General features: G+C 39.5%; 1 protein-coding gene across 2 annotated transcripts in view; it reads left to right on the forward strand.

Moving 5' to 3' along the window:
* The window catches only part of IMPL1 (myo-inositol monophosphatase like 1), a 192299-nt gene that overhangs the window by 96317 nt on the left and 72314 nt on the right, over positions 1-23668 (forward strand). For both annotated transcript variants that reach the window (XM_089458050.1, XM_089458049.1), the window contains exons 3-4: positions 568-701; positions 7360-7448. In XM_089458050.1, coding sequence (XP_089314176.1) covers positions 568-701; positions 7360-7448 — 223 coding nt within the window. The remainder of the gene's footprint in view (positions 1-567; positions 702-7359; positions 7449-23668) is intronic.

Genomic DNA, 23668 nt, shown 5'->3' on the forward strand with positions numbered 1-23668 from the left:
ATTCTTGTCCATTTCTTGAACAATTTTGAAGCTACAGTAATAGCTGTGCAAGAAAGGAAATCTTAATTGAAGACATATTTCACAACAATGCGTGGTACATGCATTCCATTTGGGATGTGTGATATGCCTCACACTTTTCAAGGGAAGCAAATGCAATTTGGTGAGAAATTATTGATGGAAAATCAAGGCTTTGATGATTAGCTTAATTATGGATCTATTAATAGATGTATTACAACCATGAAAAAATGTGTGAAAGCTTATTGTGAAGCTTAGTTGCCATTTGATCTAGAAAAGTGTCATTTTATTTTCCATAGGGGTAAGTTGTTGAGTATTTGAGACATGTTTTTGCCCAAGGATTCAAGATGAATTTTAATAACATTTAGACCATAAATTAATATTTGCCATTGTTTATAATTTTTCCTCAGCTGCTTCAACACAAAATATGGAAGAACAGGCTTTTGAAAATCTTAAGCTTCTTGGAACAATTAATTCTTCTGTCAAACTTGCTTTCTAAAATTACTAAAATTAAAACTTGATAAAATTACACATTTGGTCTTATTATCCCAGCACTGATAGAAGTAGTGAGCTTGCTATTCAAGAAGTCGTCAGGGGGGAATTCAAGGATCATCTCATTCTTGGAGAAGAGGGTGGATTCACTGGAGATCCAACTTCTGAATACCTTTGGTGCATTGACCCCTTAGGTATGACTTATTTAACTATATTAGCTTCTTATAGTGAATATTTTGTGTTGCATATAAATTGAAATTAAATGACATGTGAAAGTACAAAATTTATGTGGGAGAGTTTTATTCCTATAGTTAATTCCAATATGTTCTGGGTTTGTTTTAAATGAAACATGTTTATATATATATGCGCATTTATTTATTTATTTGAGCTCATTTTCTCTTTTGTTAGAGAAAAGTGTTGAAGAAAGTGTAACTAGGTTTGGAATTTACAAATGTAATTTTGATCTTTGTACTTGTCAAGAAAAAGAAATATTATTTTTTGTGAATTACAAGAATGAGTTTCTTGCTCATTTCTTAGGAAAGTCAAAGAGTCAATGTCATGCTCTTCTTGAGCTTATATGTAATGTAAAAGAGTCAACCTAGTGTCTAGATCAAAGCCCTCCAAGACAAGCACCATCTCCTTGAAAAAGTCAGCAAGCAAAATGAATTAACATGAACAGACATGTCAGCCTGCAAATGAATTAACAAGTACAGTCACGTCGGCTCAAAAGACACAACGGTCCACACTGTCATGTCGGCTCAAATGCATAGGCTGACCACTATATATATGCGGCTGGGGTCTACGCAAAAGAACAGGAACAGAACTTGATTCTCTGTGATTTTCAGATGGTCTGAGATCCGCATTACAGGAAGAAACTATTTCGGATACCCCTGAAGCCACAGTGGTGATTACAGGAAGCTCAGACTAGCAATCGTTGCATACATGTGATGAGAAAGATCATGGTAACCCTCGCTGTCTCGACAAACACTCTAAGACGCAGTCACAATCTTGTGACTCACTATCTCGGCATAAACTCTGAAACGCAGTCATGTACTTGTGATGAAGAGATACACTCTCTACATACTAACAGTCTCGGCATATTTAGATCTCGGTGCAAGGAAGGATTACGCTCACTATATTTGCGATGATAATCTCTGTCTCAACACAGATGTGATTCCATAGTATCACACTCTTGGCATACTCTGTCTCGGCATATGAATGATAAACAGATCTCACAGTAACATGCTTTGACACGATTTGAATGAAGTCATGATCTCGGTCTCAGTTACAAAGTATTGATCATGAAAAGATCTCTGTGCAGCTGTCAAAGATATATACATATCTCAATATCGAGATCTCTCTGTTATAGTGATGATGTCATTAAAGGTGTAGAAATAATCTCAGTAAAAAGCAGTGAAGACCTCAGTGAAGATGTGACAATGGAGGTGCAGTAATGATCTCGCTGTTATAATAAATATCTCAGTGAAGATGACCTTGATGAAGCAGTAGTAATGATGATGATCTCAGCAGTGACGAAGAAGAGGATTGGTGTCTTGGTCTTGGAATGGCTTAACAGGTCAAGGGTCCAGGTCTTGGTGTTCGTCAATTGGAATCTCTATAAGAAGAATTATGTGTGGGTTTTCCTCTCCAAGAGGGAGAGGTTTTGGCCTTGGCAGAAAGCCAAACATCTTGTGTTCTTGTCTCTTTGTTTTGATAGCAGTTTGATGAAGCAAACACACACTAATAATAATAAGAAGATCAAGCTAAGATAAATTGCAAAAGCACTTCACAAATTGTTATAAAGTCTAGAAGAATCACATTAATCCCACTTGCCCTAGATTCTTCAACAAAAATGAAGTTATTAAATATTAAGAAAGCATGCAAAAATCAATCACTTTAGCTTTTATAATCAAGAATGTCTCTTATCAAGGTTTGTCTTTGTTATTACCTAGATTACCTTTGCCTTTCCTCCTATTTACATGTTAAAGTACACAATTTATGTGGGAGAGTTTTATTCCTATAGTTAATTCCAATATGTTCCAATATGTTCTGGGTTTGTTTTAAATGAAACATGTATATATATATATATATATATATATATATATATATAATATATATATATATATACACACATTTATTTATTTATTTGAGCTCAATTTCTCTTTTGTTAGAGAAAAGGAAGTTGTTAAATATTAAGAAAGCATGCAAAAACCAATCGCTTTAGCTTTTTATAATCAAGAATGTCTCTTATCAAGGTTTGTCTTTGTTATTACCTAGATTACCTTTGCCTTTCCTCCTATCTAGTGCACTAAGAGGCTGATAGCTACTTGGTTTGATAGCGATAAGACCATCTAACTTTGTTCTTCAACCCACACTGTCCAAGCTTCATGCCATCTTACATTAAGGACTTCTAGGACTATCATAATTGCTTGGTAAGTCCACCTGTGTAGGACCCATATTTAGAGATGTATTATTAGTTTCGTGCCCTTGTTTAGGGGTTCTTCAACCTTGGATTTTAGGAGTGGCCTTACTTCCTCTTTAGCCCAAACTGCCCCCAGGAGTCCAATGATGCTACTAATGATTAGCCTCAGCTACCTTATATGTAGTCCAACCCATGCCAGAAGACATTTTTTGATAGGCATTTGGTGTTGACCTCTTCAATATTGCTTTAGACGATGAGTAGGTTCTGTTATATTCACTGACACTCCCTTTTATAGGGTTTTCGTTTTTGGGATAACCTACTCATATTCCTCTTTGTGTTGTCTCACAGCCTAGTGATATTGCACTCATTTTTCATTATTTCATTTTGTTGGAAATACTGGGGGGGGGGGTGAATCAGTGTTTCGTTCAATTGTTATATTCTGCCAGCTAAGATTTTAATCACAAATTAAACCAGAACACAAGAAATAGAACAAAAATAATTTTATTGATGAATATAGTGAGGACTCCAATCCTCTAAAACAAAGTACAAGCTCCAACTTGTACAACAAAATCTCTTACTCCTTCAAGGCTCCAACCTTGAACAAATCCAAGCACCAACTTGGTCAAAACTGAGGATACCAATCCTCTCAACAAATCCAGGCTCCAATCTGGTCTATTACAAGGCTCCAACCTTCAACTCCTTCAAAACTTCATGGACCAAAGAATGCTGCTTCAAAACATCTTCAAAAGGACTTCATACCTGCTACAATAATCTTTTCACAAACTGGTCCAAAAGGCTTCACAAGGTCTACTAAAAAATGTCTTTAAGTCTGCACAAAAGATCTTCTTCAAGAGGTGCCTCCAACAAAAGCTTCAAATCTGCTAGAAGGCTGTCTCCAAGTCTGCACAGGAATATCTTCTTCAAATCTGTTTCAACAAGGTATCCAAAAGGCAGCTCCAACAATGGTTTGAAGTCTGCTTCATCGAGTCTTCAAAAGGCACCTCCAACAATGGTCATAAGTCTGCTTCATCAAGTCTTCAAAAGGAAGTTCCAACAATGGCTTCAAATCTGCACAAAAACTCTTCAAAAACTGCTTAGGAAATCTCTGCTCTTAGGTATTGTTCCAACTTTAGCTCACAACAGATCCAATTCTGCTCTCAAACAAGACTCAGGTCTGAACTACCCACAGTCTGCGTTTTAACTGTGTCACATTCAGTGTAGGAGGCCAAAAATTGCAGATGACTGAGGTCTGTCCTACCTCAGGGGCTGAGGTCTACCTCAAGGCCGAAATTACAGTCTTCAAGGGCCAAAGTTCTGTTCCAAAAACGGCCGATGTCTATGCTCTGAAAGGTCTGCTCCAAGGGCCGAAATTCTGCTCCAGGTGAATGTTGAGTCTGTGCACAAGGGAAGTCCAAAATACCAGTCCGAACATATCTCAGATATGTCACTTATTACAGGTCCAAAGTCAAAGTATGAAGTCTGAAACTCTGATCTGAGGTCTGCTCCAAGGAAGGGAATATATACAGGTCCGAAAACTTCCACAAAAGGCAACAAATCCAGCAAAAAATGTCTCTAAAAACTGAACAGAAATCTGCCAAACCTGGATCCGAACAATTATAAAAATCCAGAGATAAAACTCAAACGATTTCCCTTATCTTTGTTTCTAAGTAAATGAGCTATGAACTTGCCTTTCTGCCTCAGGTTCGAGCTTCTTCTTGTCTTGCTTGATTGAGTTGGATGAGCGAATATAGGAGTCATTATGTCTATTTATGCTAATTTGTCCATGTTTGAATAGACACGTCGTTTGCAGAGGGGCCGACTTAAGTTCATGTAGGCCGACTTGAAGAGAGACAAAAATATGGATTTTTTAACTTGTAAAATTTAATTCTCTTCAACGAGGAGGAATTAGGAGGCAAGTAAATACTTGTTGGAAAGGGCTTGAAGTCCTCTACAAGCCTAAGTGATTATCTCCTTGAGCTGGTGTTTCCTTTGACATCAATAAGAAATATTCTTCCAAAACATTCTACTTTCCTTCACGGGATTCTTTTGCACCTGATTGTTTTGGTTTGTGATAAAGAAGTTTCCTTAGGTACATAATTTTATTAATAAAGAAATAAAAGTACAACAGAGAGATGTGAAGGATAAAGGCCAAAATCAATCTCTTTATCCCATGTCAGCTCCTAAGGCTGATCATTGGATAGCAGCTTGGATAGCAGCGAAGCGTGTGTTGCGTTATGTGCGTGGCACTCCTGATTATGGACTTTTGTACACTCGGAGTTCGGATCCCACTCTCAGTGGTTACACAGATTCTGACTCGGCCGGTTTGGTTGATGACCGTAAATCTACACCTCGGTATGTGTTTAGTCTGGGATCCAGTGCTGTCACCTGGACTAGTAAGAAGCAGCAGGCAGTGGCTCTCTCCTCGACAGAAGTAGAGTATCGGGGAGCAGTTAAGGCATCTTGTGAGGCAGTTTGGCTTCGACGTATGCTTGCGGATATGCATGTTTCCCAGGCAGGTCCTACTTCCTTGTTCTGTGGTAATCAGGGAGTGCTCAAACTTGCCAAGAATCCAGTCTTCCATGAATGAACAAAGCATGTGGAAACCCATTGTCACTACATTCGACAGCTTGTTGAAGACGGATCCGTTCAGTTGCTGTATGTTCCCACAACGGAGCAGCCAGCAGACATCTTCACCAAGCCCCTTGGTCCTGATAAGTTTGTAAAATTCAGAGGCTCTATAGATGTTGTAAATAGATTGAGCATTAAGGGAGGGTACTAGAATAAAGCTATTTTAGTGTTTAATGCTCATTCGGATAAGATCGTCTGTGATCTTATTAGCAGTTTCTTAGAAGAAACTTGCTGTTTCTATTTCTTAGTAGAAACTTGCTGTTTCTATTTCTGTAAATACATCTGTATTATTTATTGAGCTTCATTGCTCATTGTAAATCAATTCAATCCATTCATTGATTAATTTTTGTTGAAGAATCAAAGCTACGTTTATCTGAAGTCTCACACGTTTCCTTCAACCTTCTCCATATTGTGCATGCATCTTCTCCATTCTGTACCTGCAGGAGTATATCATCCATCACGACAAATCAATCAGCAGAACAGCTTCTCTGTTTTTAGCATCAAGATCCTCTGATTATATCTGACAAATATTTCTGCTAGAACTGGATGAGAACCAACTACTCAGTCCCTGCTGTCAGAATTCGCAATGCTGGTCTCTCCCTGCAATAATTTATTTGATGCAAGTTGCCTTGCATTTCATTTGATGTTTTCTGCTACTTAGCAAACTTGAATTTTGCATTTAACATTTTCTGCTAGAGTGAACACCGGTGCGTTCCATTGATCTGTTGCCTGATGTCATGTTTTGCCTGTTTGACATGCCCCATGACTTTGTTACCTGCCACCTAGACTTGATGCTTGCTTCTGACCTGCAAAACTGTTCCTCATGCTGTCGTTCTTGTAGACTTCTGATCTTGTGTAGTTTCTCGTTGCTCTCAGATGTTGAATGATTTGTCTCCAGCTGCCAAAAAATTTATTTAAATTCCTGCGGACTCCATTCCACATTGCCACTGGATATCTTGGTAAATTTATGGCTTCAAGTCTGGGCCGATGTCTCTTATACAGAGTGCACAAAAGGTGGCCTAACAAACAGATTCTCAGGCATTGATGTCATCAAAAGAATTCATCATTCATAATTTGCTGGAGCCTTGTGACAACTATGCTTACTTTGAATTCTTAACTATTCTTCTTTGAGGTGGAAGATCTATGTTTGAGTAATACAGCCAGTATATTTTCTTGCCATATTCATTTGTCTATATCTGTGAAGTTGATACCGATTGTATAGATATCTGATACTGCTTGATTGCTTTTTCTTTTCCTTTAATACACAGGTCTCTATTCCCCTTAAATTCAGACTGTAGTTTTGTATATTGGTGTAGAAGATAGCCCCAAGGGTTAGCTGCCCAAGGCATACCACTGAGAGGGAAGCCATAGGTAACTGTTTCAAATCCCTTGAGGTTACCAGCTGCTGTATTGGCTATTGGTTGTACCACCCTCCATCTGGATATTCTGGGGAAGAGGGGTGATCCTTTAAAGTTTTCCTTGGTAACAAATATTTGTGTAGAAGATTTTGTCATAGTTGATGGACATGAGGTACATAGTGCTGTGAATTCTTCCAATGCATATATTAAACTTGAGTTGGATAAAATCCCCATTAGCATTTATATTTGAACTAAAGACCCCCAGCCTGAAAATTTTACCCATGTTTGATGGTGGAAATTTAATAATTCTAGTATTTAAATGGTCTGTTTCCTCAACAGAACATGGGTAACAAAATGGTGTGCTTTATTGTTCTGTTTAGTTCTTTCCCTATATAAATTTTACATTGTTTTGTTAACTTGGAGTGATGTGGCTTGCTGATATAGATGGAACAACAAACTTTGCACATGGCTATCCCAGCTTTGCTGTATCAGTTGGAGTGCTTTACAGAGGAAAGCCGGCAGCAGCTTCTGTGGTATCCATTTTTTCCTAGTTTGATACATGTAATGGAAGAGTTTTCTTGATAACTTTGAAGCATTGTTTCTCTGAAATTTTCCTAATGTTATAAAAATGGCCTACTGTTGTTGAGATTGTTTTGTTTCATGATTGCCAATCAGGGCTTTTTCCATGTTCTTTCTTGCAATGGGAACTTGATGCCTTTTCTTTTTATCACAGTTACAAAGTTCAAGGTCACTTAAAGTTGGTGAAGTTTTGCTTAATCTTGTTTGGTTGCCAATGTGGCTTCCTTTTACAGCTAGTTGTCTATTGTGACGTGCATGTAAAGAACAGCAGAGAAACACTCGCATAAGAAAGTAGAATGCAGGAAGAAATAGCCACAACAGTACACACTACACTACAAAAATCGGTAGGTGGAGTCAGTTAAGGAGTTAGGTGGGATATTAAGTGTAAGGTACTATTAAATGTCTTCTAAAATAGCAGATACAGATACAAATATTATACATTCCTCTTTTCCACTGAACTTCCTCCCGGCTTTGGGGAAATTTCTCCAGTTTCTGTTGTCGGTGGGGAAAGTGCACAAAAAGAGACTGTCAACATTGCACATGCTGTACACTCTAGATTGCATTGGATACATAGGACTAGAATTTGGTGGAGAGTGACCATCTTTGAGCAACTCTCAGAGATGTAGAAATGTGAAATACAATTAGGTGAATGATCATCTTGGTCTGAGTCACCCACAATAAATTACAAATTAAAAACTGAATAAGGTACAAGAGATATAAAATATGTCCAGGGATTTGTCTAATTTGCAGTCACTACATTAGCATGACTTCCTTATACCTCAATCGGTAGAATCTCTTCTTGAAAAAAACTTTAAGCTTCTGATGATAGACCTCTATGATATCAACATAAGTATGATATCACTTTCCAACAAGGTGGACTTCCTAATGTTTGAAATTCTTATGCATTACCATTCAACGTATATCATCTAAAGAATTAATGAACATCTCTTGAATCTTTGAAGTATTCAAACTCGAACTTGAACTCAACATCCTCAAATTTCAACTTGATAAAGTCTTCTAGCAAAAGACAAAATTTAATTCAAATACAATATCGTATCTACATTTCATGTATGCAACATCTTCCTATCAGTGTGTTGAAGCAAGTTGTCATAATGTATCACCAACAAATTCTCCTAAATGTTCACTCTCCAACTGCAAATAATCCCAGATTCCATGATCAAATCTCTTTATAATCTATTGTAACGGCATTCTGGTACACGAGATGTGGAAATGTGTTGAAATTTCTACTTAACCCGAATCTTGATTTCAACCCTCAATAAATTACTTAACACAGATTAATGCAACTAAACTAACTAGCATTCAAATCTGAAATTTATGAGCAGAAATACATTGAACAAATTTGAAAATGCAGTGGAAATGAGCAGTAGACACACATTCATCCTTGAATCAACAAGGGCTATGGGTCCTTGGCTCTTCTAGAGAAATAGTGTTTTCAACATCACTTTCAGGACATATCATCCAAGATGTCACTCGTGGAATCTATTGTCCACCCCACATATCTATATGGATTTGAGGTTTGGGGGCCTGGTTAACGAGAATTTGATTAAGCCTTAGTGGAGAGAGCATATACCAGCCTCCTCCTCTGCTTCATTCGATGCAAACAGATAGTTCCTCGACCCATCATCCTCCCAAACTTTAGTGTTCTAACTTGAGGTAGTGTTCAATCTCGTCTCACTTCTACATTGTGTTTGGAATTTTGTTGATACAATGTAGGGGCGTGATAGATATCCATACTTGGCCTATCATTCAATAGAGTCCATTGCAGCAACTAGTCCTTCAACTCAGTCTCAATGCTAGTACACTGGAGTCTCTAATCTCCTTACTTCAGTTGGTATTATGTTGGATTGATTTCCTCCATTTGGATATTCCTTATGTGCACCCAGCCATTTCTAACCAACCAAATTGGAGATGATTACAATCATTCACGAGAATATCTACAAGTAGTATGCATAGGTCACTTAGATAAACCGTCGGGATGGGTTATGTCGGAAGATGGCCTTCTATATTGAGCACTTCATGATGATGCGGGATTGACTCTGTTTGAAGATGGCCTTCTATATTGAGCACTTCATGATGTTGAGGTATGGACTGAATGTTCCTCCCCATCACACACTTTGCAATTAGATGCGCGCCCTTCAGATTCCCTTAGGATAGTTCAGAGTGTGATCTCATAGACTGTAGATTGAGATGGATCACTAGATAGATCATTTAGATAGGATTTGCCCACTATATCATCTCCAAGAGATTGAGTCATAGGAGCACCTACCATTTATTATAATATTTATGGGATATTTCATTGCTTATTTAGGGGGATCCAGACTCTTTCCAGTTTTTTCAAGTACTCAGACTAGAGATGTCTAGCCTTTTATATGTAGGAGGCCCTTAGACTTCATATCCATACTATCCACCCTCCTCCTAGGATGGATCCTATTCAGTGGATTACCTCCTCCTTTACAATGCTCTCATCAATGAGGGGCACTATGAGATAGGCTGTTGACAACATTGCTTCTACCTCTAGATAATTGCAGACCAGAGGGACCATTCCCCCTCCCAGAGACCTCAGAGTTGTCACCGAACCAGATCCCTTACTAGTAGGAAGATTAGATTATCTAAAAATCAATAGTGAGTTATAGCAGTCAGTGAACAATGTAGTAGAGTGTCTAGATCTTCCCCTAGCTCTTCTTTAGGGCATCATACTATCTTGAGTTTTCTCCATTCAGTTTCAGATTTTTGGAGAGGTAGATCTAGTGGATCATGACCCAGTCGCTAGATCCTTTCCCTTTGCACCTCTCTCCCCCATTTCAGTTGCCCACACCTAGGAAGCTAAGAAATTCTAACTAGGTGATCATTCAGTACTAGAGGGGCAGAGAGAATGCAAGACAAGGACTTTCTGGAGAATACTGATAGAGAGGCAAAGAGAATACTGACACTGGGTCATTCCGAGCCCATGCAGCCTTGACGCACAGCCAAAGAGGCCAGTGCAGAGGAGAAAGCTGCCTTTCACGCAGAAGCCAGAACTGTTGGAACAGCCGGGATAGCTAACGTAGAGGGCAGAAGAGCTGACGCAAGGTCGATGTAGAGGCTGAAAGGCTAACGCAGGGCCTACGCACGGCCAACGCAGAAGTAGCCTTGGTTAGCCAGTCTTGTTGCTGGATCAGCTTGAGTTTTGCTGGGTGAAGTGAGGTAAAACTCACTCTGATTTTCCACTTGTATTTTTTCTGTAAAGGATTGCTAGATGAGCATCCTAGATTTGTTTTTAGATATTTCCCCTACATAATAATAAACCCTCAGAACTGTTGCCCTGGTTTTCCCACATTGGGTTTTTCCGGGCTATTGTGTCCAAAAATAAGTGTGTCCTATGTATCTTGTTCTTTGCTCAGTTTTCTGTTTCATGAGATCAAATATTTAATTAGTGTAGGCTGCCGAAGTAATTTGCTTCAGTATTCAGAAGAATAACTTGATGAATGTAATTAAAATCAAGTAGGTGAAGTAGATTCAGATTTGCTGCAGTAGGAGTTCCTTGAGGATTAGGAATTTTCACATGGTATCAAAGCATTGATTTTGAAACAGGAAGAGTAGATCCAATGCTGAGCAGTGAGGCCAAAAGCTGCACTTGGCAGCAATTCGAATCCCCTTGAAGGGATTGTGCAGTCCTTGCCAGGAAGCAGATCCGAGGAAATCTCTCTCTGAGTGAGATGACAAAGAGGTACAATTTCTAGTTCGTGAGTTTGCAGAGGCAGAGGGAGTGACGCAAAACCTCAACGCATTGCTTGAAGGGTGCAGTTTCTGCTGAGGTAGAAATCCACTGGAAAAGAACGTAGACACGTAGAAGGGGAATTTTCTCCTCAGAGAACTTTTCGCTAGAAAGTTCGAATTTCTCACTTGCTGAGCAACAACTAAGTAGTGCTAAGCAGTGACTAGAGGAGTTAGTTCGACAGTTGGGTGAGATGGCATCACATGGGCTCAAAGATCAGGACAGGTTGGATGGAGCCTCCAACTATGTCATATGGAAGACCAAAATTTTCGCTGTTCTGGAGGAATATGATCTTGAGGCCTACATCAAAAGTGTTGTAGTTGTTCCTGCTGACAACGATCAAAAGAAGAAGTACAATGCCGAACAGGGGAGGGTAAAGAGGCTCATTCTTGATGGAGTTCGAGATCATGTGGTGTCACACTTGTAGGGCAAGGATACAACCCGGGAGATGTGGGAAGCCTTGTCGTCTCTGTATGAAGGCTCTTTTGAACAACGAAAGATGTATTTCACGCATAAATTGCTGCGGACTTTGATGCAGAAAGGAGAAGGCGTGAACCTCTATCTTCAATGTCTTCAGGACACTAGAGACTAGCTTGCTGCAATGGGGTCCACTCCTCAACCAACCGCGATGGTGAGGATAGCCCTGAATGGAGTGTCGGATGAATGGCAAGTTTTCGTCCAAAGCATATTGGGGAGGGAAAAACTACCTTCATGGGAGGAGATGTGGGCAACCCTTCAACACAAGGAGTTAAGGAGGGACGTAGTGAAGGTCAACCTCAATGGTAGCAGTGGGAGTGGCACAAAGATGAAGGAGGAGGATGAAAACGCAGCTCTAGCATCGAAGGGACAACAAAAGCAGAAGCGGAAGGACATTTCGAAGGTGAAATGTTTCAGATGTGGCGAGATGGGTCACTTTGCATCTCAATGCCCTTTGAAGCAAAAGGATAAGGACAAGAAGCATGATCCAAAGGTTGCAGCCACGATGATAGACGAGGAAGAGTATGCCATGAATGCTCACCCATCTCCAAGAGGGAGATGGGTCGATATTGAGCTGTAGTCGTGAGGACTACATGTGGGCAAGATCCTTGAGGAGTCCACCTCTTGGATTAATTCCTTGCTACGAGAGCCCAAGATTCAGCAGTAGCGAGATGGACTTAGTGTCAGATGATACAGTGGATTGTTTGGAGGACATATGCAGTAGCTTAGGACTAGAGACCGATCAGCGCAAAGCAAGGTTGGCAATAGTGCAACTGGCACAATGTAGAAGTAAACAATAGTGCAAAGGATTCAGAGGGTCAGTAGCAGTTAGATTACAACATTCATTGTATTATGCTGAACACAATTAAGTTCAGTTAATTTTGGATGTTTTTTAGTTGCTTCTCTAAGCAACTGAGTTGCAGTATGCATGTAGTGTTAGCAGTGGCAGTGCTAGCAGCATAGCAGATGCAGCGTTTGAGAGGGAGTTGTAGTACAGATGCAGTAGTGGCAGTGGCAGTGTCATGGGCAGCAGTATAGTAGCAGCAACAACACAGTGTTGGTGGCAGCAACAGTGCAAAAAGGAGGTGTTTTAGAAACAGAGCAGCATGCAGGTGGACATTGTTGCTAGAGCACTTTCCTAACTAAGAGGGAGTGTTAGTTTTTGGTAGCATCGGAAGTGCTCTAAGCCTTGAAAATTGGTGGAGAGGCTAAGGCACATGGGTTCTAAAGAACCCAGAAACCGTTTGGTGAAATTCCACCAATATTGTATTTTATTAAAATAATTAATATTTTTAATGGAGTTGCTAAGTCTAAACTTAGGGATTTTAACATATTAATGGGTATTAATCAAAATATGGGTGAGAATGATCTAGAAGGTAGATCAAGTTTTAATCTTAGTCGTTGATTAGAGACTTAATCTTGACTGTTGACGACTCAACAGAAAAGTATAAAATGGAGGCTTGTGGTTCATTTGGAAATACACACGAAGAGAACAAATTGATCTAGAATTCGATTTCTAGGGCTAGGAAGCTGAGGGATTCGAACTTGGCGATCATTCAGCAATAGAGGGGCAGAGAGAATCCGGGAGAAGGACTTTTCGGAGAATACCGATAGAGAGGCGGAGAGAGCTTGTGGAGGCTGCACAGTCGCCGGGAGAGCTGATGCTGGGCCAGTCTAGGCCCACGCAACCTTGACACAGAGCGAGAGAGGCCAAAGCAAGAGGAGAAAGCTACCTGTCATGCAGAAGCTGGAACTGTCGAAACAACTGGGATAACTGACACAAAGGGCAGAAGAGCGGACGCAGGGCTGACGCAAGGTCTATGTAGGGCCAGCGCAAAAGTAGCCTGGGTTAGCCAGTCTTGTTGCCGGATCAACCGGAATTTCGCCAGGTGAAATGAGGTAAAGCTTACTTAGATTTTCTGCTTGTATTTTGTTTGTAAAGGATTGCTAGATGAGCATCCTAGATTTATATTCGGATATTTGTCCCGCATAATAATAAACCCTCAGAACTGCTGCACTAGTTTTCCCGCATTGGGTTTTTCTGGGGACTATTATGTCCAGAAATAAGTGTCCCCTATGTATCTTGTTCTTTGCTCAATTTTCTGTTTCATGAGATCAAGTATTTAATTAGTGTAGGCTGCAGATGTAATTTGCTTCAATATTCAGAAGAATAACTTGATGAATGTAATTAAAATCAACTAGGTGAAGTAGAGTCAGATTTGCTGCAGTAGGGGTTCCTTGAGTATTAGGAATTTTCACACCCTCCTCCCCAGTCTCTCACTGATGTTGATACCCTCCTCTACCTTCACCCTGCAACTCTCCCTCTAAAATCGAACTCTTACTTCTTGAGAACCAATTTCCCTCAGGTTACTGAGTATTTGCACAATGTGTCCCCAAATGACTCAAGTCTTCATTTATACTTTCCCTATTGAGATATCAACGACTGTGATCTAATCTCTAATCAACTGCTAAGATTAAATTAGGCTTGATCCTCGTCTCTTAGAAGCTTCTCACCTACATTTTCATTAATACCCATTAATATTTTAATTTTCCTAAGTATAGACTTAAGAGCCCCATTAAAAATATTAATTATTTTAATGAAATACAATCCGGGTGGAATTTCACCAAACGATTTCTGGGTCTTGGGGATCTCATGTGTTCTAGTCCCTCCACAAAATTTCAGAGCTAGAGCACATCCGATGCCACCCAAAAAAATCAACAACTACTACTCCCACTAACCAAGCTGAGCCTAAGCTCGTCCTGAGTGAAGTCGCTCCAAAGGCGTTCCTAATCAGGAAGTTTATCTCGCCCATTGATTACTTGGACGAAAACACCCCACTCCTTGGAAAATCCATTGAGTGCTATTCACACGACCTCCTCATCATTGGGTTTATCACCCACTACAGCTAGCTCATCTATGGCAAGTCAAACTCTAGTCAGATATGAAGTCACGTCTTCACCCTTATTCTTCTTGATGGTCCTCAGCCTCTCTCTAAGAATCAACTTCCTATTTTCTGTAGGATCTTGATACAATTTTATGATGGCATTCCACATTTCCTTCGTTGTCCCTTTCTCTGCGATGAGGAATAATATGATCTTTGACTCCATAAAAAATCATCCTCTTCACTTTGGCATTCTCCTTCTTATATGTAGCTAGCTACTGTGGATCTGTCAATACAACGACATCATTCCCCCTAAACGCCTTCAAACCTTACTAGTCTAATAAGAATGATACCCTGGCCTTCCAAACACCAAAGTTGGAGGCTCCATCCAACCTATACTGATCTCTCAATCTTGTTGCAGCCAATTCTGGAAAATCTGCAAATTCAACGAACTGAAATAATTTGGAGAAATAACTTGAAGAATTCGATTTGGGTTAAAATTGAACTGGGTTTCAACCCTCAAATTTTCTCTTCCTGTACCCTTGATCCAAAATGGATCCTAAAACCTCTAAGTCGAAGTCTTTAATACTATTGGAAAACACTATCGCAGAAGAAAAACCATGAAGAATGGCGGAAAACAAAGTTAAACAAAGAATGAAGTCTCGTTGCACCGGAGCCGTTGGATCGGCCAAATCAATGGCTCAGATTAAATCGGGATATCACATCGAGAGAGGCCAGCGGAGTATATCGGAGGCAACCTTATGGGAAGTGTGATTAGCGATTCAGCGAAACAACGTGAACCGTTGATCGAGCGCGCAGATCAACGATCCAGATCAACTACCAATATCGCATCGCATGGAATCAAAGGGAGGACTTCACACAGGCGGACCCGAAGGAGCTATGAAATAAAACAACGAAGGATTTGAGTTCCGTGGTAAGTGGTATTTTGGGCGGACTTCAGTCGGGAAGTGGTATTGGAGAGGCTTCGCCCGATTCCATACATTGGCCGACATGTAGCACGCCGCAGGAGAGAGAAAAACGCTTTTTTGGGCAGGTAATCTCCGTGCACGTAGGCCGCTTGAAATGGCTGTCAACCGTTGGATTGGAAGATCGTGGATCAACGGTGGAGATCGAACGAACTACTTGATGTTTCGGGTTGGATATGAACTGTCGGATTGAAGGCAGATCAACGGTGGGCTTGAGACTTGCGATAGCGATGCAACAACAGGCCCGATAGGATTATAGGTCGGATTCAATATCATTTGAAGTCTGGCTTGGCGGAAATTCTCACTGTTTTGGTGTATTCCTCTGTGTAAACAGAGAAACGTATTCCCAGGGATTTCACCCGCGCCAGTGGTCCTTTCTGTTACAAACAGGTGGCCTTGCTAATTCAAGCGTTTACAATGATTGTTCACTCAAGAAGGAGATGAAGAGACAACGGCCGGGAGACAAAAAGCCCAAGAATGTAGATGAACGTACAAAGTTGAGAGGCTTAAAAGCAACTCTATGGCAGACAAAGAGGACAAAGAAGAGAGCAAGAGAAAGCAGAAGACAAAGAGCAAGAGGGAGAGTCTATGCACTCTTTTAGACTTGAGGATTTCGAATAAATCCTTGTTGTTTTGTCATTGTTGTGTTGAGACTCTATTCGAGCTCACACTTGTAATATTCTGCTCTTAAAGACATAATATAGAGGTCGAAATTGAAAGCTAGACCAGGAGACGTAGCCAGGAAGTCTGGTGAACTCCTTTATTATTTTGCTGTGTTGATGTGTGTGTTTATTATGTTTTATAACTGTTCATTGTCTATATTATTCGCAATCTTTTTGATCCGTTGCACTAAATAATATAGGCATTCCTGCACACGAGTTTGTAATACCTTAATATTTATTTAAGATCTCATTTTCAGATCAAGTGGTATCAGAGCATTTGGTTTTGGTTTTGTTAAGGTTAGACAAGCTTGTGCTGGATTTTGAATGTTAACTAGATTAAAGCTGAGACTAGGAGAAGGAGAACTTGTTGAGGCTAATCTAGAGATTGGAAGAGTCTATTCTCAGAGGAGAATGGCAGAAGAAGTTCCATTGGGCTCAGAATCTCAATTTATAGAAAATTTTAAGACACTCCAAGCCATGGTGGAAGAGATGTATCCGAAATTTAAGAAGGGTCGAGTTGAAAGCACTTCAACACCTAAACCAAACAAAGGAGCAGAGGAACCTTTTCTAGTTGCCCCTCCAGAAGGCAAAGGGAAAGGGGAAATGCCTTCTCCACCATCTCCTCCATCATCACCTTCATCATCCTCATCATCTTCTAGCTCTTCTAAGAAAAAGAAGAAAACTTTCTTAATCAAATTAGATGTGAAGTTTGATTTGCCAATTTATGATGGAGAACTCGATGCAGAAAAGCTAGATAATTGGATAAGACAAATTGATGTATATTGCAGGGTACAGAACGTTGATTTAGAAAGGAAGAAGATTCAGCTGGCTAGCCTTTGACTTGGAGGAACTGCACTAGTATGGTGGGAAGGCAAGACACAAGTTGATCTGCAAAAACATGGTAAAATCATTTCTACCTAGAATGAATTTGTTTCTGCTATCAAAAAGCAATTCTATCCTTTAGCTTACATGCAGCAAGCAATGATGAGTTGGCAAACTCTTCGTCAATTGAAGGGTCAAAGTGTACAAAGTTATACTTAGGAATTCAGAAAGAGAGCTTTAACTCTAGGTATATCATTAGACTCACCTGAGACTTTATTGAAATATATAGGTGGTCCTCATAGCTATTTAAAGCATATTATTCTCATGTTTAATCCCACTAGCTTAGATGATGTATCAATTCAAGCCACACATCTAGAAGCTAGAGGTAAGAATGTAAACCCAGAGGTTGGGGGATCATCTAAATATTCTGTAAGCAAGAGCAAGGAAAAGAAGAAACTGAAATGGAAAGAGAGGAAAGCAAACACTGTAAAGAAGGATAAACCTTCATGCACTCATAGCAAGAAAGACGGACACGATGAGGCACATTGCTGGTTTTTGCATCCAGAACGAAGACCTAAGAAGTTCGGTGGAAGGAAGAAAAAGAATGCTGTTGCTATTTAGTAGGACTTGGGATCATATTTAGGCGATGAAACAACAATTACAGCCACAGGTATTAAAGGTAAAGATTCTGAAGCATCCATAAGTAATTCCGCACAATTTGTTGATAATGAAAGTAATGAGAGGGAAAGAAATGAGCTTTTTCGTATTAGAGTAATTTCCAAGCACAATAAGATTGATACTTTGTTTGATAGTGGATCACAAGTAAATTTGATTTATGAAACAATTGTAAAGAAGTTGGGATTACAAACAAAACCTCATGAGAAGTCATATCCATTAGGTTGGGTGTGTGATAAAACAAAGCTACAAGTAACGAGACAATGTAAACTTAGGTTTGCTATTGGATCAACATTTGTAGATGAGGTTGAGTTAGATATAGTTCCATTGGATATATGTGGTATTGTTTTGGGAAGTCCATACTTGTATGATAGGAAAGCTATTTTCTATAGAGCTGAAAATAAGTATCAACTCACTAAAGATGGAATGGAATATATTGTAAGAGCTCATAAACTCAAGGATAACTATTCTCTCATAAACTCAGGACAGATGAAAAGAATTGTGAATTCAAGTAAGCAATTTTTACTAATGGTTGTAAAGGCAAAGGATCCTGAAAAATCCAATGCATTTGAAGGCTGTGATTCTAAACAGAAAGCTGATTTAGTTAAAGTTGTTTCAGAGTATGATGTTCTATTTCAAGAACCAAAAGGTTTGCCACCCAAGCGAGAAATAGTACATGATATTTATTTACAGCAAGATGCTCCATTACCTAACATTGGAATGTACAGGTTGTCAGCTTTAGAGAATGCAGAGATAAAGAAGCAGGTACAGGAGTTGCTCGATAAAGGGTTTATACGACCAAGCACATCACCATGTGGATCTCCAATTGTGTTGGTGAGAAAGAAAGATGGTTCGTGGAGAATGTGCATTGATTATAGAGCACTAAATAAAATAACGATCAAGAATCGTTATTCTCTTACTCATATTGATGATTTATTAGATCAATTAAAAGAAGCAATTTACTTTTCTAAGTTAGACTTGCGAAGTGGTTATCATCAGGTCAGAGTTGCAGAACAAGATGCATGGAAGACTGCTTTCAAGACAAAGCAAGGACTGTATGAATGGTTGGTTATGCCTTTTGGCTTAACTAATGCTCCTGCTACATTTATGAGAGTTATGAATGATGTACTCAGACCATTTATTGATGACTTTGTAATTGTTTATTTAGATGACATTCTTGTTTTTAGTAAGACATGGGAAGACCATGTAAAGCATGTAAAGCAGACTTTAGATGTTTTAAAAAGAGAAAATCTTTATGTAAAATTGTGAAAATGTGAATTTGGCAGGACATCTTTAAATTATTTGGGTTATATTGTAGGTGGTGGTGAATTGAAAATAGATCCCTCTAAGGTTGAAGTCATTGTGAATTAGCCTAAACCCAAATCTGCTACAGAGGTTAGGAGTTTCCTAGGGGTAGCACAATGCTGGAGAAAGTTTATTGCTAACTTTTCTTTGATTGCAGCTCCATTACATGCTTTAACAGGATTGAAACAGGTGTTTAAGTGGGGAGGCAAACAACAGAAAGCCTTCGACACCTTAAAAGAGAAAATCAGTACAACATCAGTACTAGCACTGCCAGATTTTCAACATCCATTCGAGATTGAGACAGATGCCAGTGACTATGCCATGGGAGCAATGTTGATGCAACACAGAAAACCCATATGCTATCATTCTGAGACATTTACTTCTGCAGTAGTTAATTATCCCACATATGATAAAGAATTGTGTGCATTAGTACAAAGTGTGAAAAAGTGGAAACATTACCTAATGGGTAATGAAACAATTATACACATAGATCATCAACCACTTCAATATTTGCACTCACAAATTAAATTGCAGCAATCACGACATTATAGGTGGATGGGTTTTCTACAACAATTTCATCTTGTCATCAGATATAAGAAAGGCATACACAATAAGGTTGCAGACATGTTATCAAGACCAATCATAAATGCATCTACTATATTTAAGCATAACTCAGTAATGCATGAAAGTTACATTGAACAATATGCTCAAGATGTAGATTTTAAAGATGTATATGCAACTTTAAGTCATGGCAAGCAGGTAGAAGAATTGGATTATTATGTAAAGGACCAACTCTTATATCATTTGGGAAAGTTATGCATTCCACAAACTGAAAGAGTTAACATAATCCGAGAAGCACATACTTCTCTAATATCAGGTCATTTTGGTGTAAGTAAAACAGTGGCACAATTGCAAAGGTTCTGTTATTGGCCAAGAATGCATGAGACAGTTTCTAGATATATCAAAGGGTGTACTATGTGTACTACAAGCAAACCAAGTAATAGAAAATTAGGCTTGTACACTCCAATTCCAATTCCTTCTCGTCCTTGGGAAAGTGTTTCCATGGATTTTGTTGGGGGATTGCCAAAATCTAGAAAAGGTCATGATTATTTGTATGTTGTTGTGGATAGGTTCAGTAAAATGTGTATTTTGATACCTTGTAACAAGCAGGTTACAGCTGAACAAACAACAAAGTTGTTCTTTCAGAATGTATGGGTTCATTTTGGTTTACCCACTTCTATTATATCTGATCGAGATTCTCGATTTATTGGGAAGTTTTGGTCAAGTTTATGGGAGTTGATGGACACCAGGTTGAAGAAGAGCACAACATTTCATCCACAAACAGATGGTCAGACAGAGGTGGTCAACAGGACAGTGATCCAGTTGCTCAGAGGCTATTGCAGCAAGCATCCCAAGCTTTGGGATGAGCATTTGTGTTATGTGCAGCATGCTTACAATCGTGATGCTTACAACCGTGCCAAGCACTCTTCTACTCAGAGATCTCCTTTTGAGACTTGTTTTGGTTTTATACCAAAGTCTCCCTTGGATTTTGTCTTTGGTAAAGACATAGCAGTTGATGGACACAGTGATGTGGACAAAGCAACCAAGTTCATTGAACAAATCCAAGAAATTCACCAGGCAGTACAGGAACAGCTGGAAAGAAGTCAAGCCAAGTACAAGGCAAGACATGACAAGCATCGAGCTGAACATAGTTTTCAAGTTGGTGATCAAGTCTGGCTGTACATCAGCAAAGACAGAATCCAAGGTGAAGGTGATAAGGTATGGACCTTTCAAGATACTTGATAAAATTGGTGAAAATGCTTTTTGCCTTGATTTACCAGCTTATATGCAGATCTATTTAGTCGTTAATGCAGAAAACTTGAGATTGTATGAACCATCAATGATTGAAGATCCTGAAGAGCAAAGTCAGTTGCCTTCTATTGAGGATCTGTTGCCTGAATATCTCAATGAGTTACAGGAAGACACAGTTCTAGACAGGAAGGTGAGAACTATGCGTCGAGGGGATGTTGAGTACCTGAGAGTAGGGCTCAAAGGTTCAAATCCAAGCAAAGCACAATGGATAAAAGTTAAACAATTGAGGGAGCTGTATCCTCACTTGATTGATGCCTAAAAATCAACTTTTGGTGGTACAAAAGCTTTTCAGTGGAAAGGCGTGATCCAAAGTGGATCCTAACATCTCTAAGTCTAAGTCTTTAATACTATCGGAAAACACTATCGCAGAAGAAAAACCATGAAGAATGGCGGAAAATAGAGTTAAACAAAGAATGAAGTCTCGTTGCACCGGAGTTGTCAGATCGGCCAGATCAACGACCCGGATTAAATCAAGATATCGCATCGGGAGAGGCCAGTGGAGTATATCAGAGGCAACCTTATGGGAAGTGTGATCAGTGATCCAGCGAAACAACGTGAACCATTGATCGAGCGCGCAGATCAACGATCCAGATCAGCTACCAATATTGCATTGCATGGAACCAAAGGGAGGACTTTACAGAGGTGGACCCGAAGGAGCTATGAAATAAAACAACGAAGGATTTGAGTTCCGTGGTAAGCAGTATTTCGGGCAGACTTCAGGCGGTAAGTGGTATTGGAGAGGCTCCGCCCGATTCCATACACTGGCCGACACGTAGCACGCTACAGGAGAGAGAAAACCACTTTTTCGAGCGGATAATCTCCGTGCACGTAGGCCGCCCGAAATGGCTATCAGCCGTTGGATTGGAAGATTGTGGATCAACGGTGGAGATCGAACGGACTACTTGATGTTTCGGGTTGGATATGAACCATCGGATTGAAGGCAGATCAACGGTGGGCTTGCGACTTGCGATAGCGATGCAACAACGGACCCGATAGGATTATAGGTCGGATTCAATATCATTTGAAGTCCGGCTTGGCGGAAATTCTCACTGTTTTGGTGTATTCCTCTGTGTAAACAGAGAAACGTATTCCTGGGGATTTCACCCGCGCTAGTGGTCCTCTCTATTACAAACAGGTGGCCTTGTTGATTCAAGCGTTTACAATGATTGTTAAACGCTCAAGACGGAGATGAAGGGACAGTGGCCGGGATACAAAAAGCCCAAGAATGTAGATGAACGGACAAAGCCAAGAGGCTTAAAAGCAACTCTATGGCAGACAAAGAGGACAAAGAAGAGAGCAAGAGAAAGCAGAAGACAGAGAGCAAGAGGGAGAGTCTGTGCACTCTTTTAGACTCTAGGATTTCAAGTAAATCCCTGTTGTTTTGTCTCTGTTGTGTTGAGACTCTATTTGAGCTCACACTTGTAATATTCTTCTCTTAAAGACATAATATAGAGGTCGACACTAAAAGCTGGAGTAGGAGACAGCCAAAAAGTCTGGTGAACTCCTTGATTATTTTGCTGTGTTGATGTGTGTGTTTATTATGTTTCATAACTGTTCATTGTCTATATTATTCGCAATCTTTTCGATCCGTTGCACTAAATAAGATAGGCATTCCTACACATGAGTCTGTAATACCTTAGTATTGATTTAAGATCTTATTTTCAATCAACTCTGCGCAAATCTTCCTTTTGCCCTCATATTTGGTCTGATACCATTTGAAATTTCAAATATTGTTGCAATTACTAGTTATTATTCGCCTATCTGTTAAGATTATTTGTCTTTTGCAATTAACTTATGGAAAATACTGAATAAAACACAATTGCAACTTCATTAGAAAATAAATAACCACGGGAATTGAGAAAATTATGTACACACACACAAATAATGAACACTACTATTTTTGGACAAATGTCCTTGGAAAAACCCAGAAGGGAAAACCAATCTACAGAAGAGGGTTTTATTATTAAAATTATTTATCAAAAATATTACAATTGGTTGTTGTAAGATGGCAAATCTTAGGAAAATAATTTAGATCACTTCTGCAAGTTTTCCTGACCTCGTGGAAGCTATTCGACCCACCATAACAAGTTTGACCTCCCTCTAAAGCTTGTTCTGGCTCACATGTGTGGCTTGGCAGATAAATTCGGCCCTCCTAGCAATTCGCACTAGCTAGGAAAATTAACTCAACCTCCACTGGAAAATCATGACCTCAGTTGGCATATCGATCCTCCTGTGCATAGCGATCGCTTTGGCGAATTTTCCCTACTCTGGTATTTCTCCCTGTCTGAGCAATTCGCTCTGCCTACTAAGGTAATTCACACCCCCTATTGGAGCAACTCGCACCATTGGAAAATCAGCCTGTCACTACAGAGAAATTGATCTCCAATTCTCCCTGGAAATTGTTGTGAAGAATCTCTCTAACAATCTTTGTTGAAACCCTTGTTGTTGATGTCCCTATGTTGCCTTTGTGCCCTTGCTATCATTGTAGTTTTGTGTCTTGATGATTTGATTTCCCTTCGATTTCCTCTTATATTCTCTCGTGGACAGATAAACAGAAATGATCTAATCACAATCGATGGCTAAGATCATCTTGACCTCATCAAGTGACTTTTCCAGAAGTCTCTAGAGGAAAGTCGATTTACCCCAATTAATACTGCTTTATGCTTATTTCCCTTAGTTAGACTTAGGAAAATTAATTAATTGCTTAATTAAATCTAA

The sequence above is a fragment of the Pinus tabuliformis genome, chromosome 7, assembly GCF_031772625.1.
Source record: "Pinus tabuliformis cultivar Carrire ecotype Pingquan chromosome 7, CPIR1, whole genome shotgun sequence".
NCBI classification, from domain to species: domain Eukaryota; kingdom Viridiplantae; phylum Streptophyta; class Pinopsida; order Pinales; family Pinaceae; genus Pinus; species Pinus tabuliformis.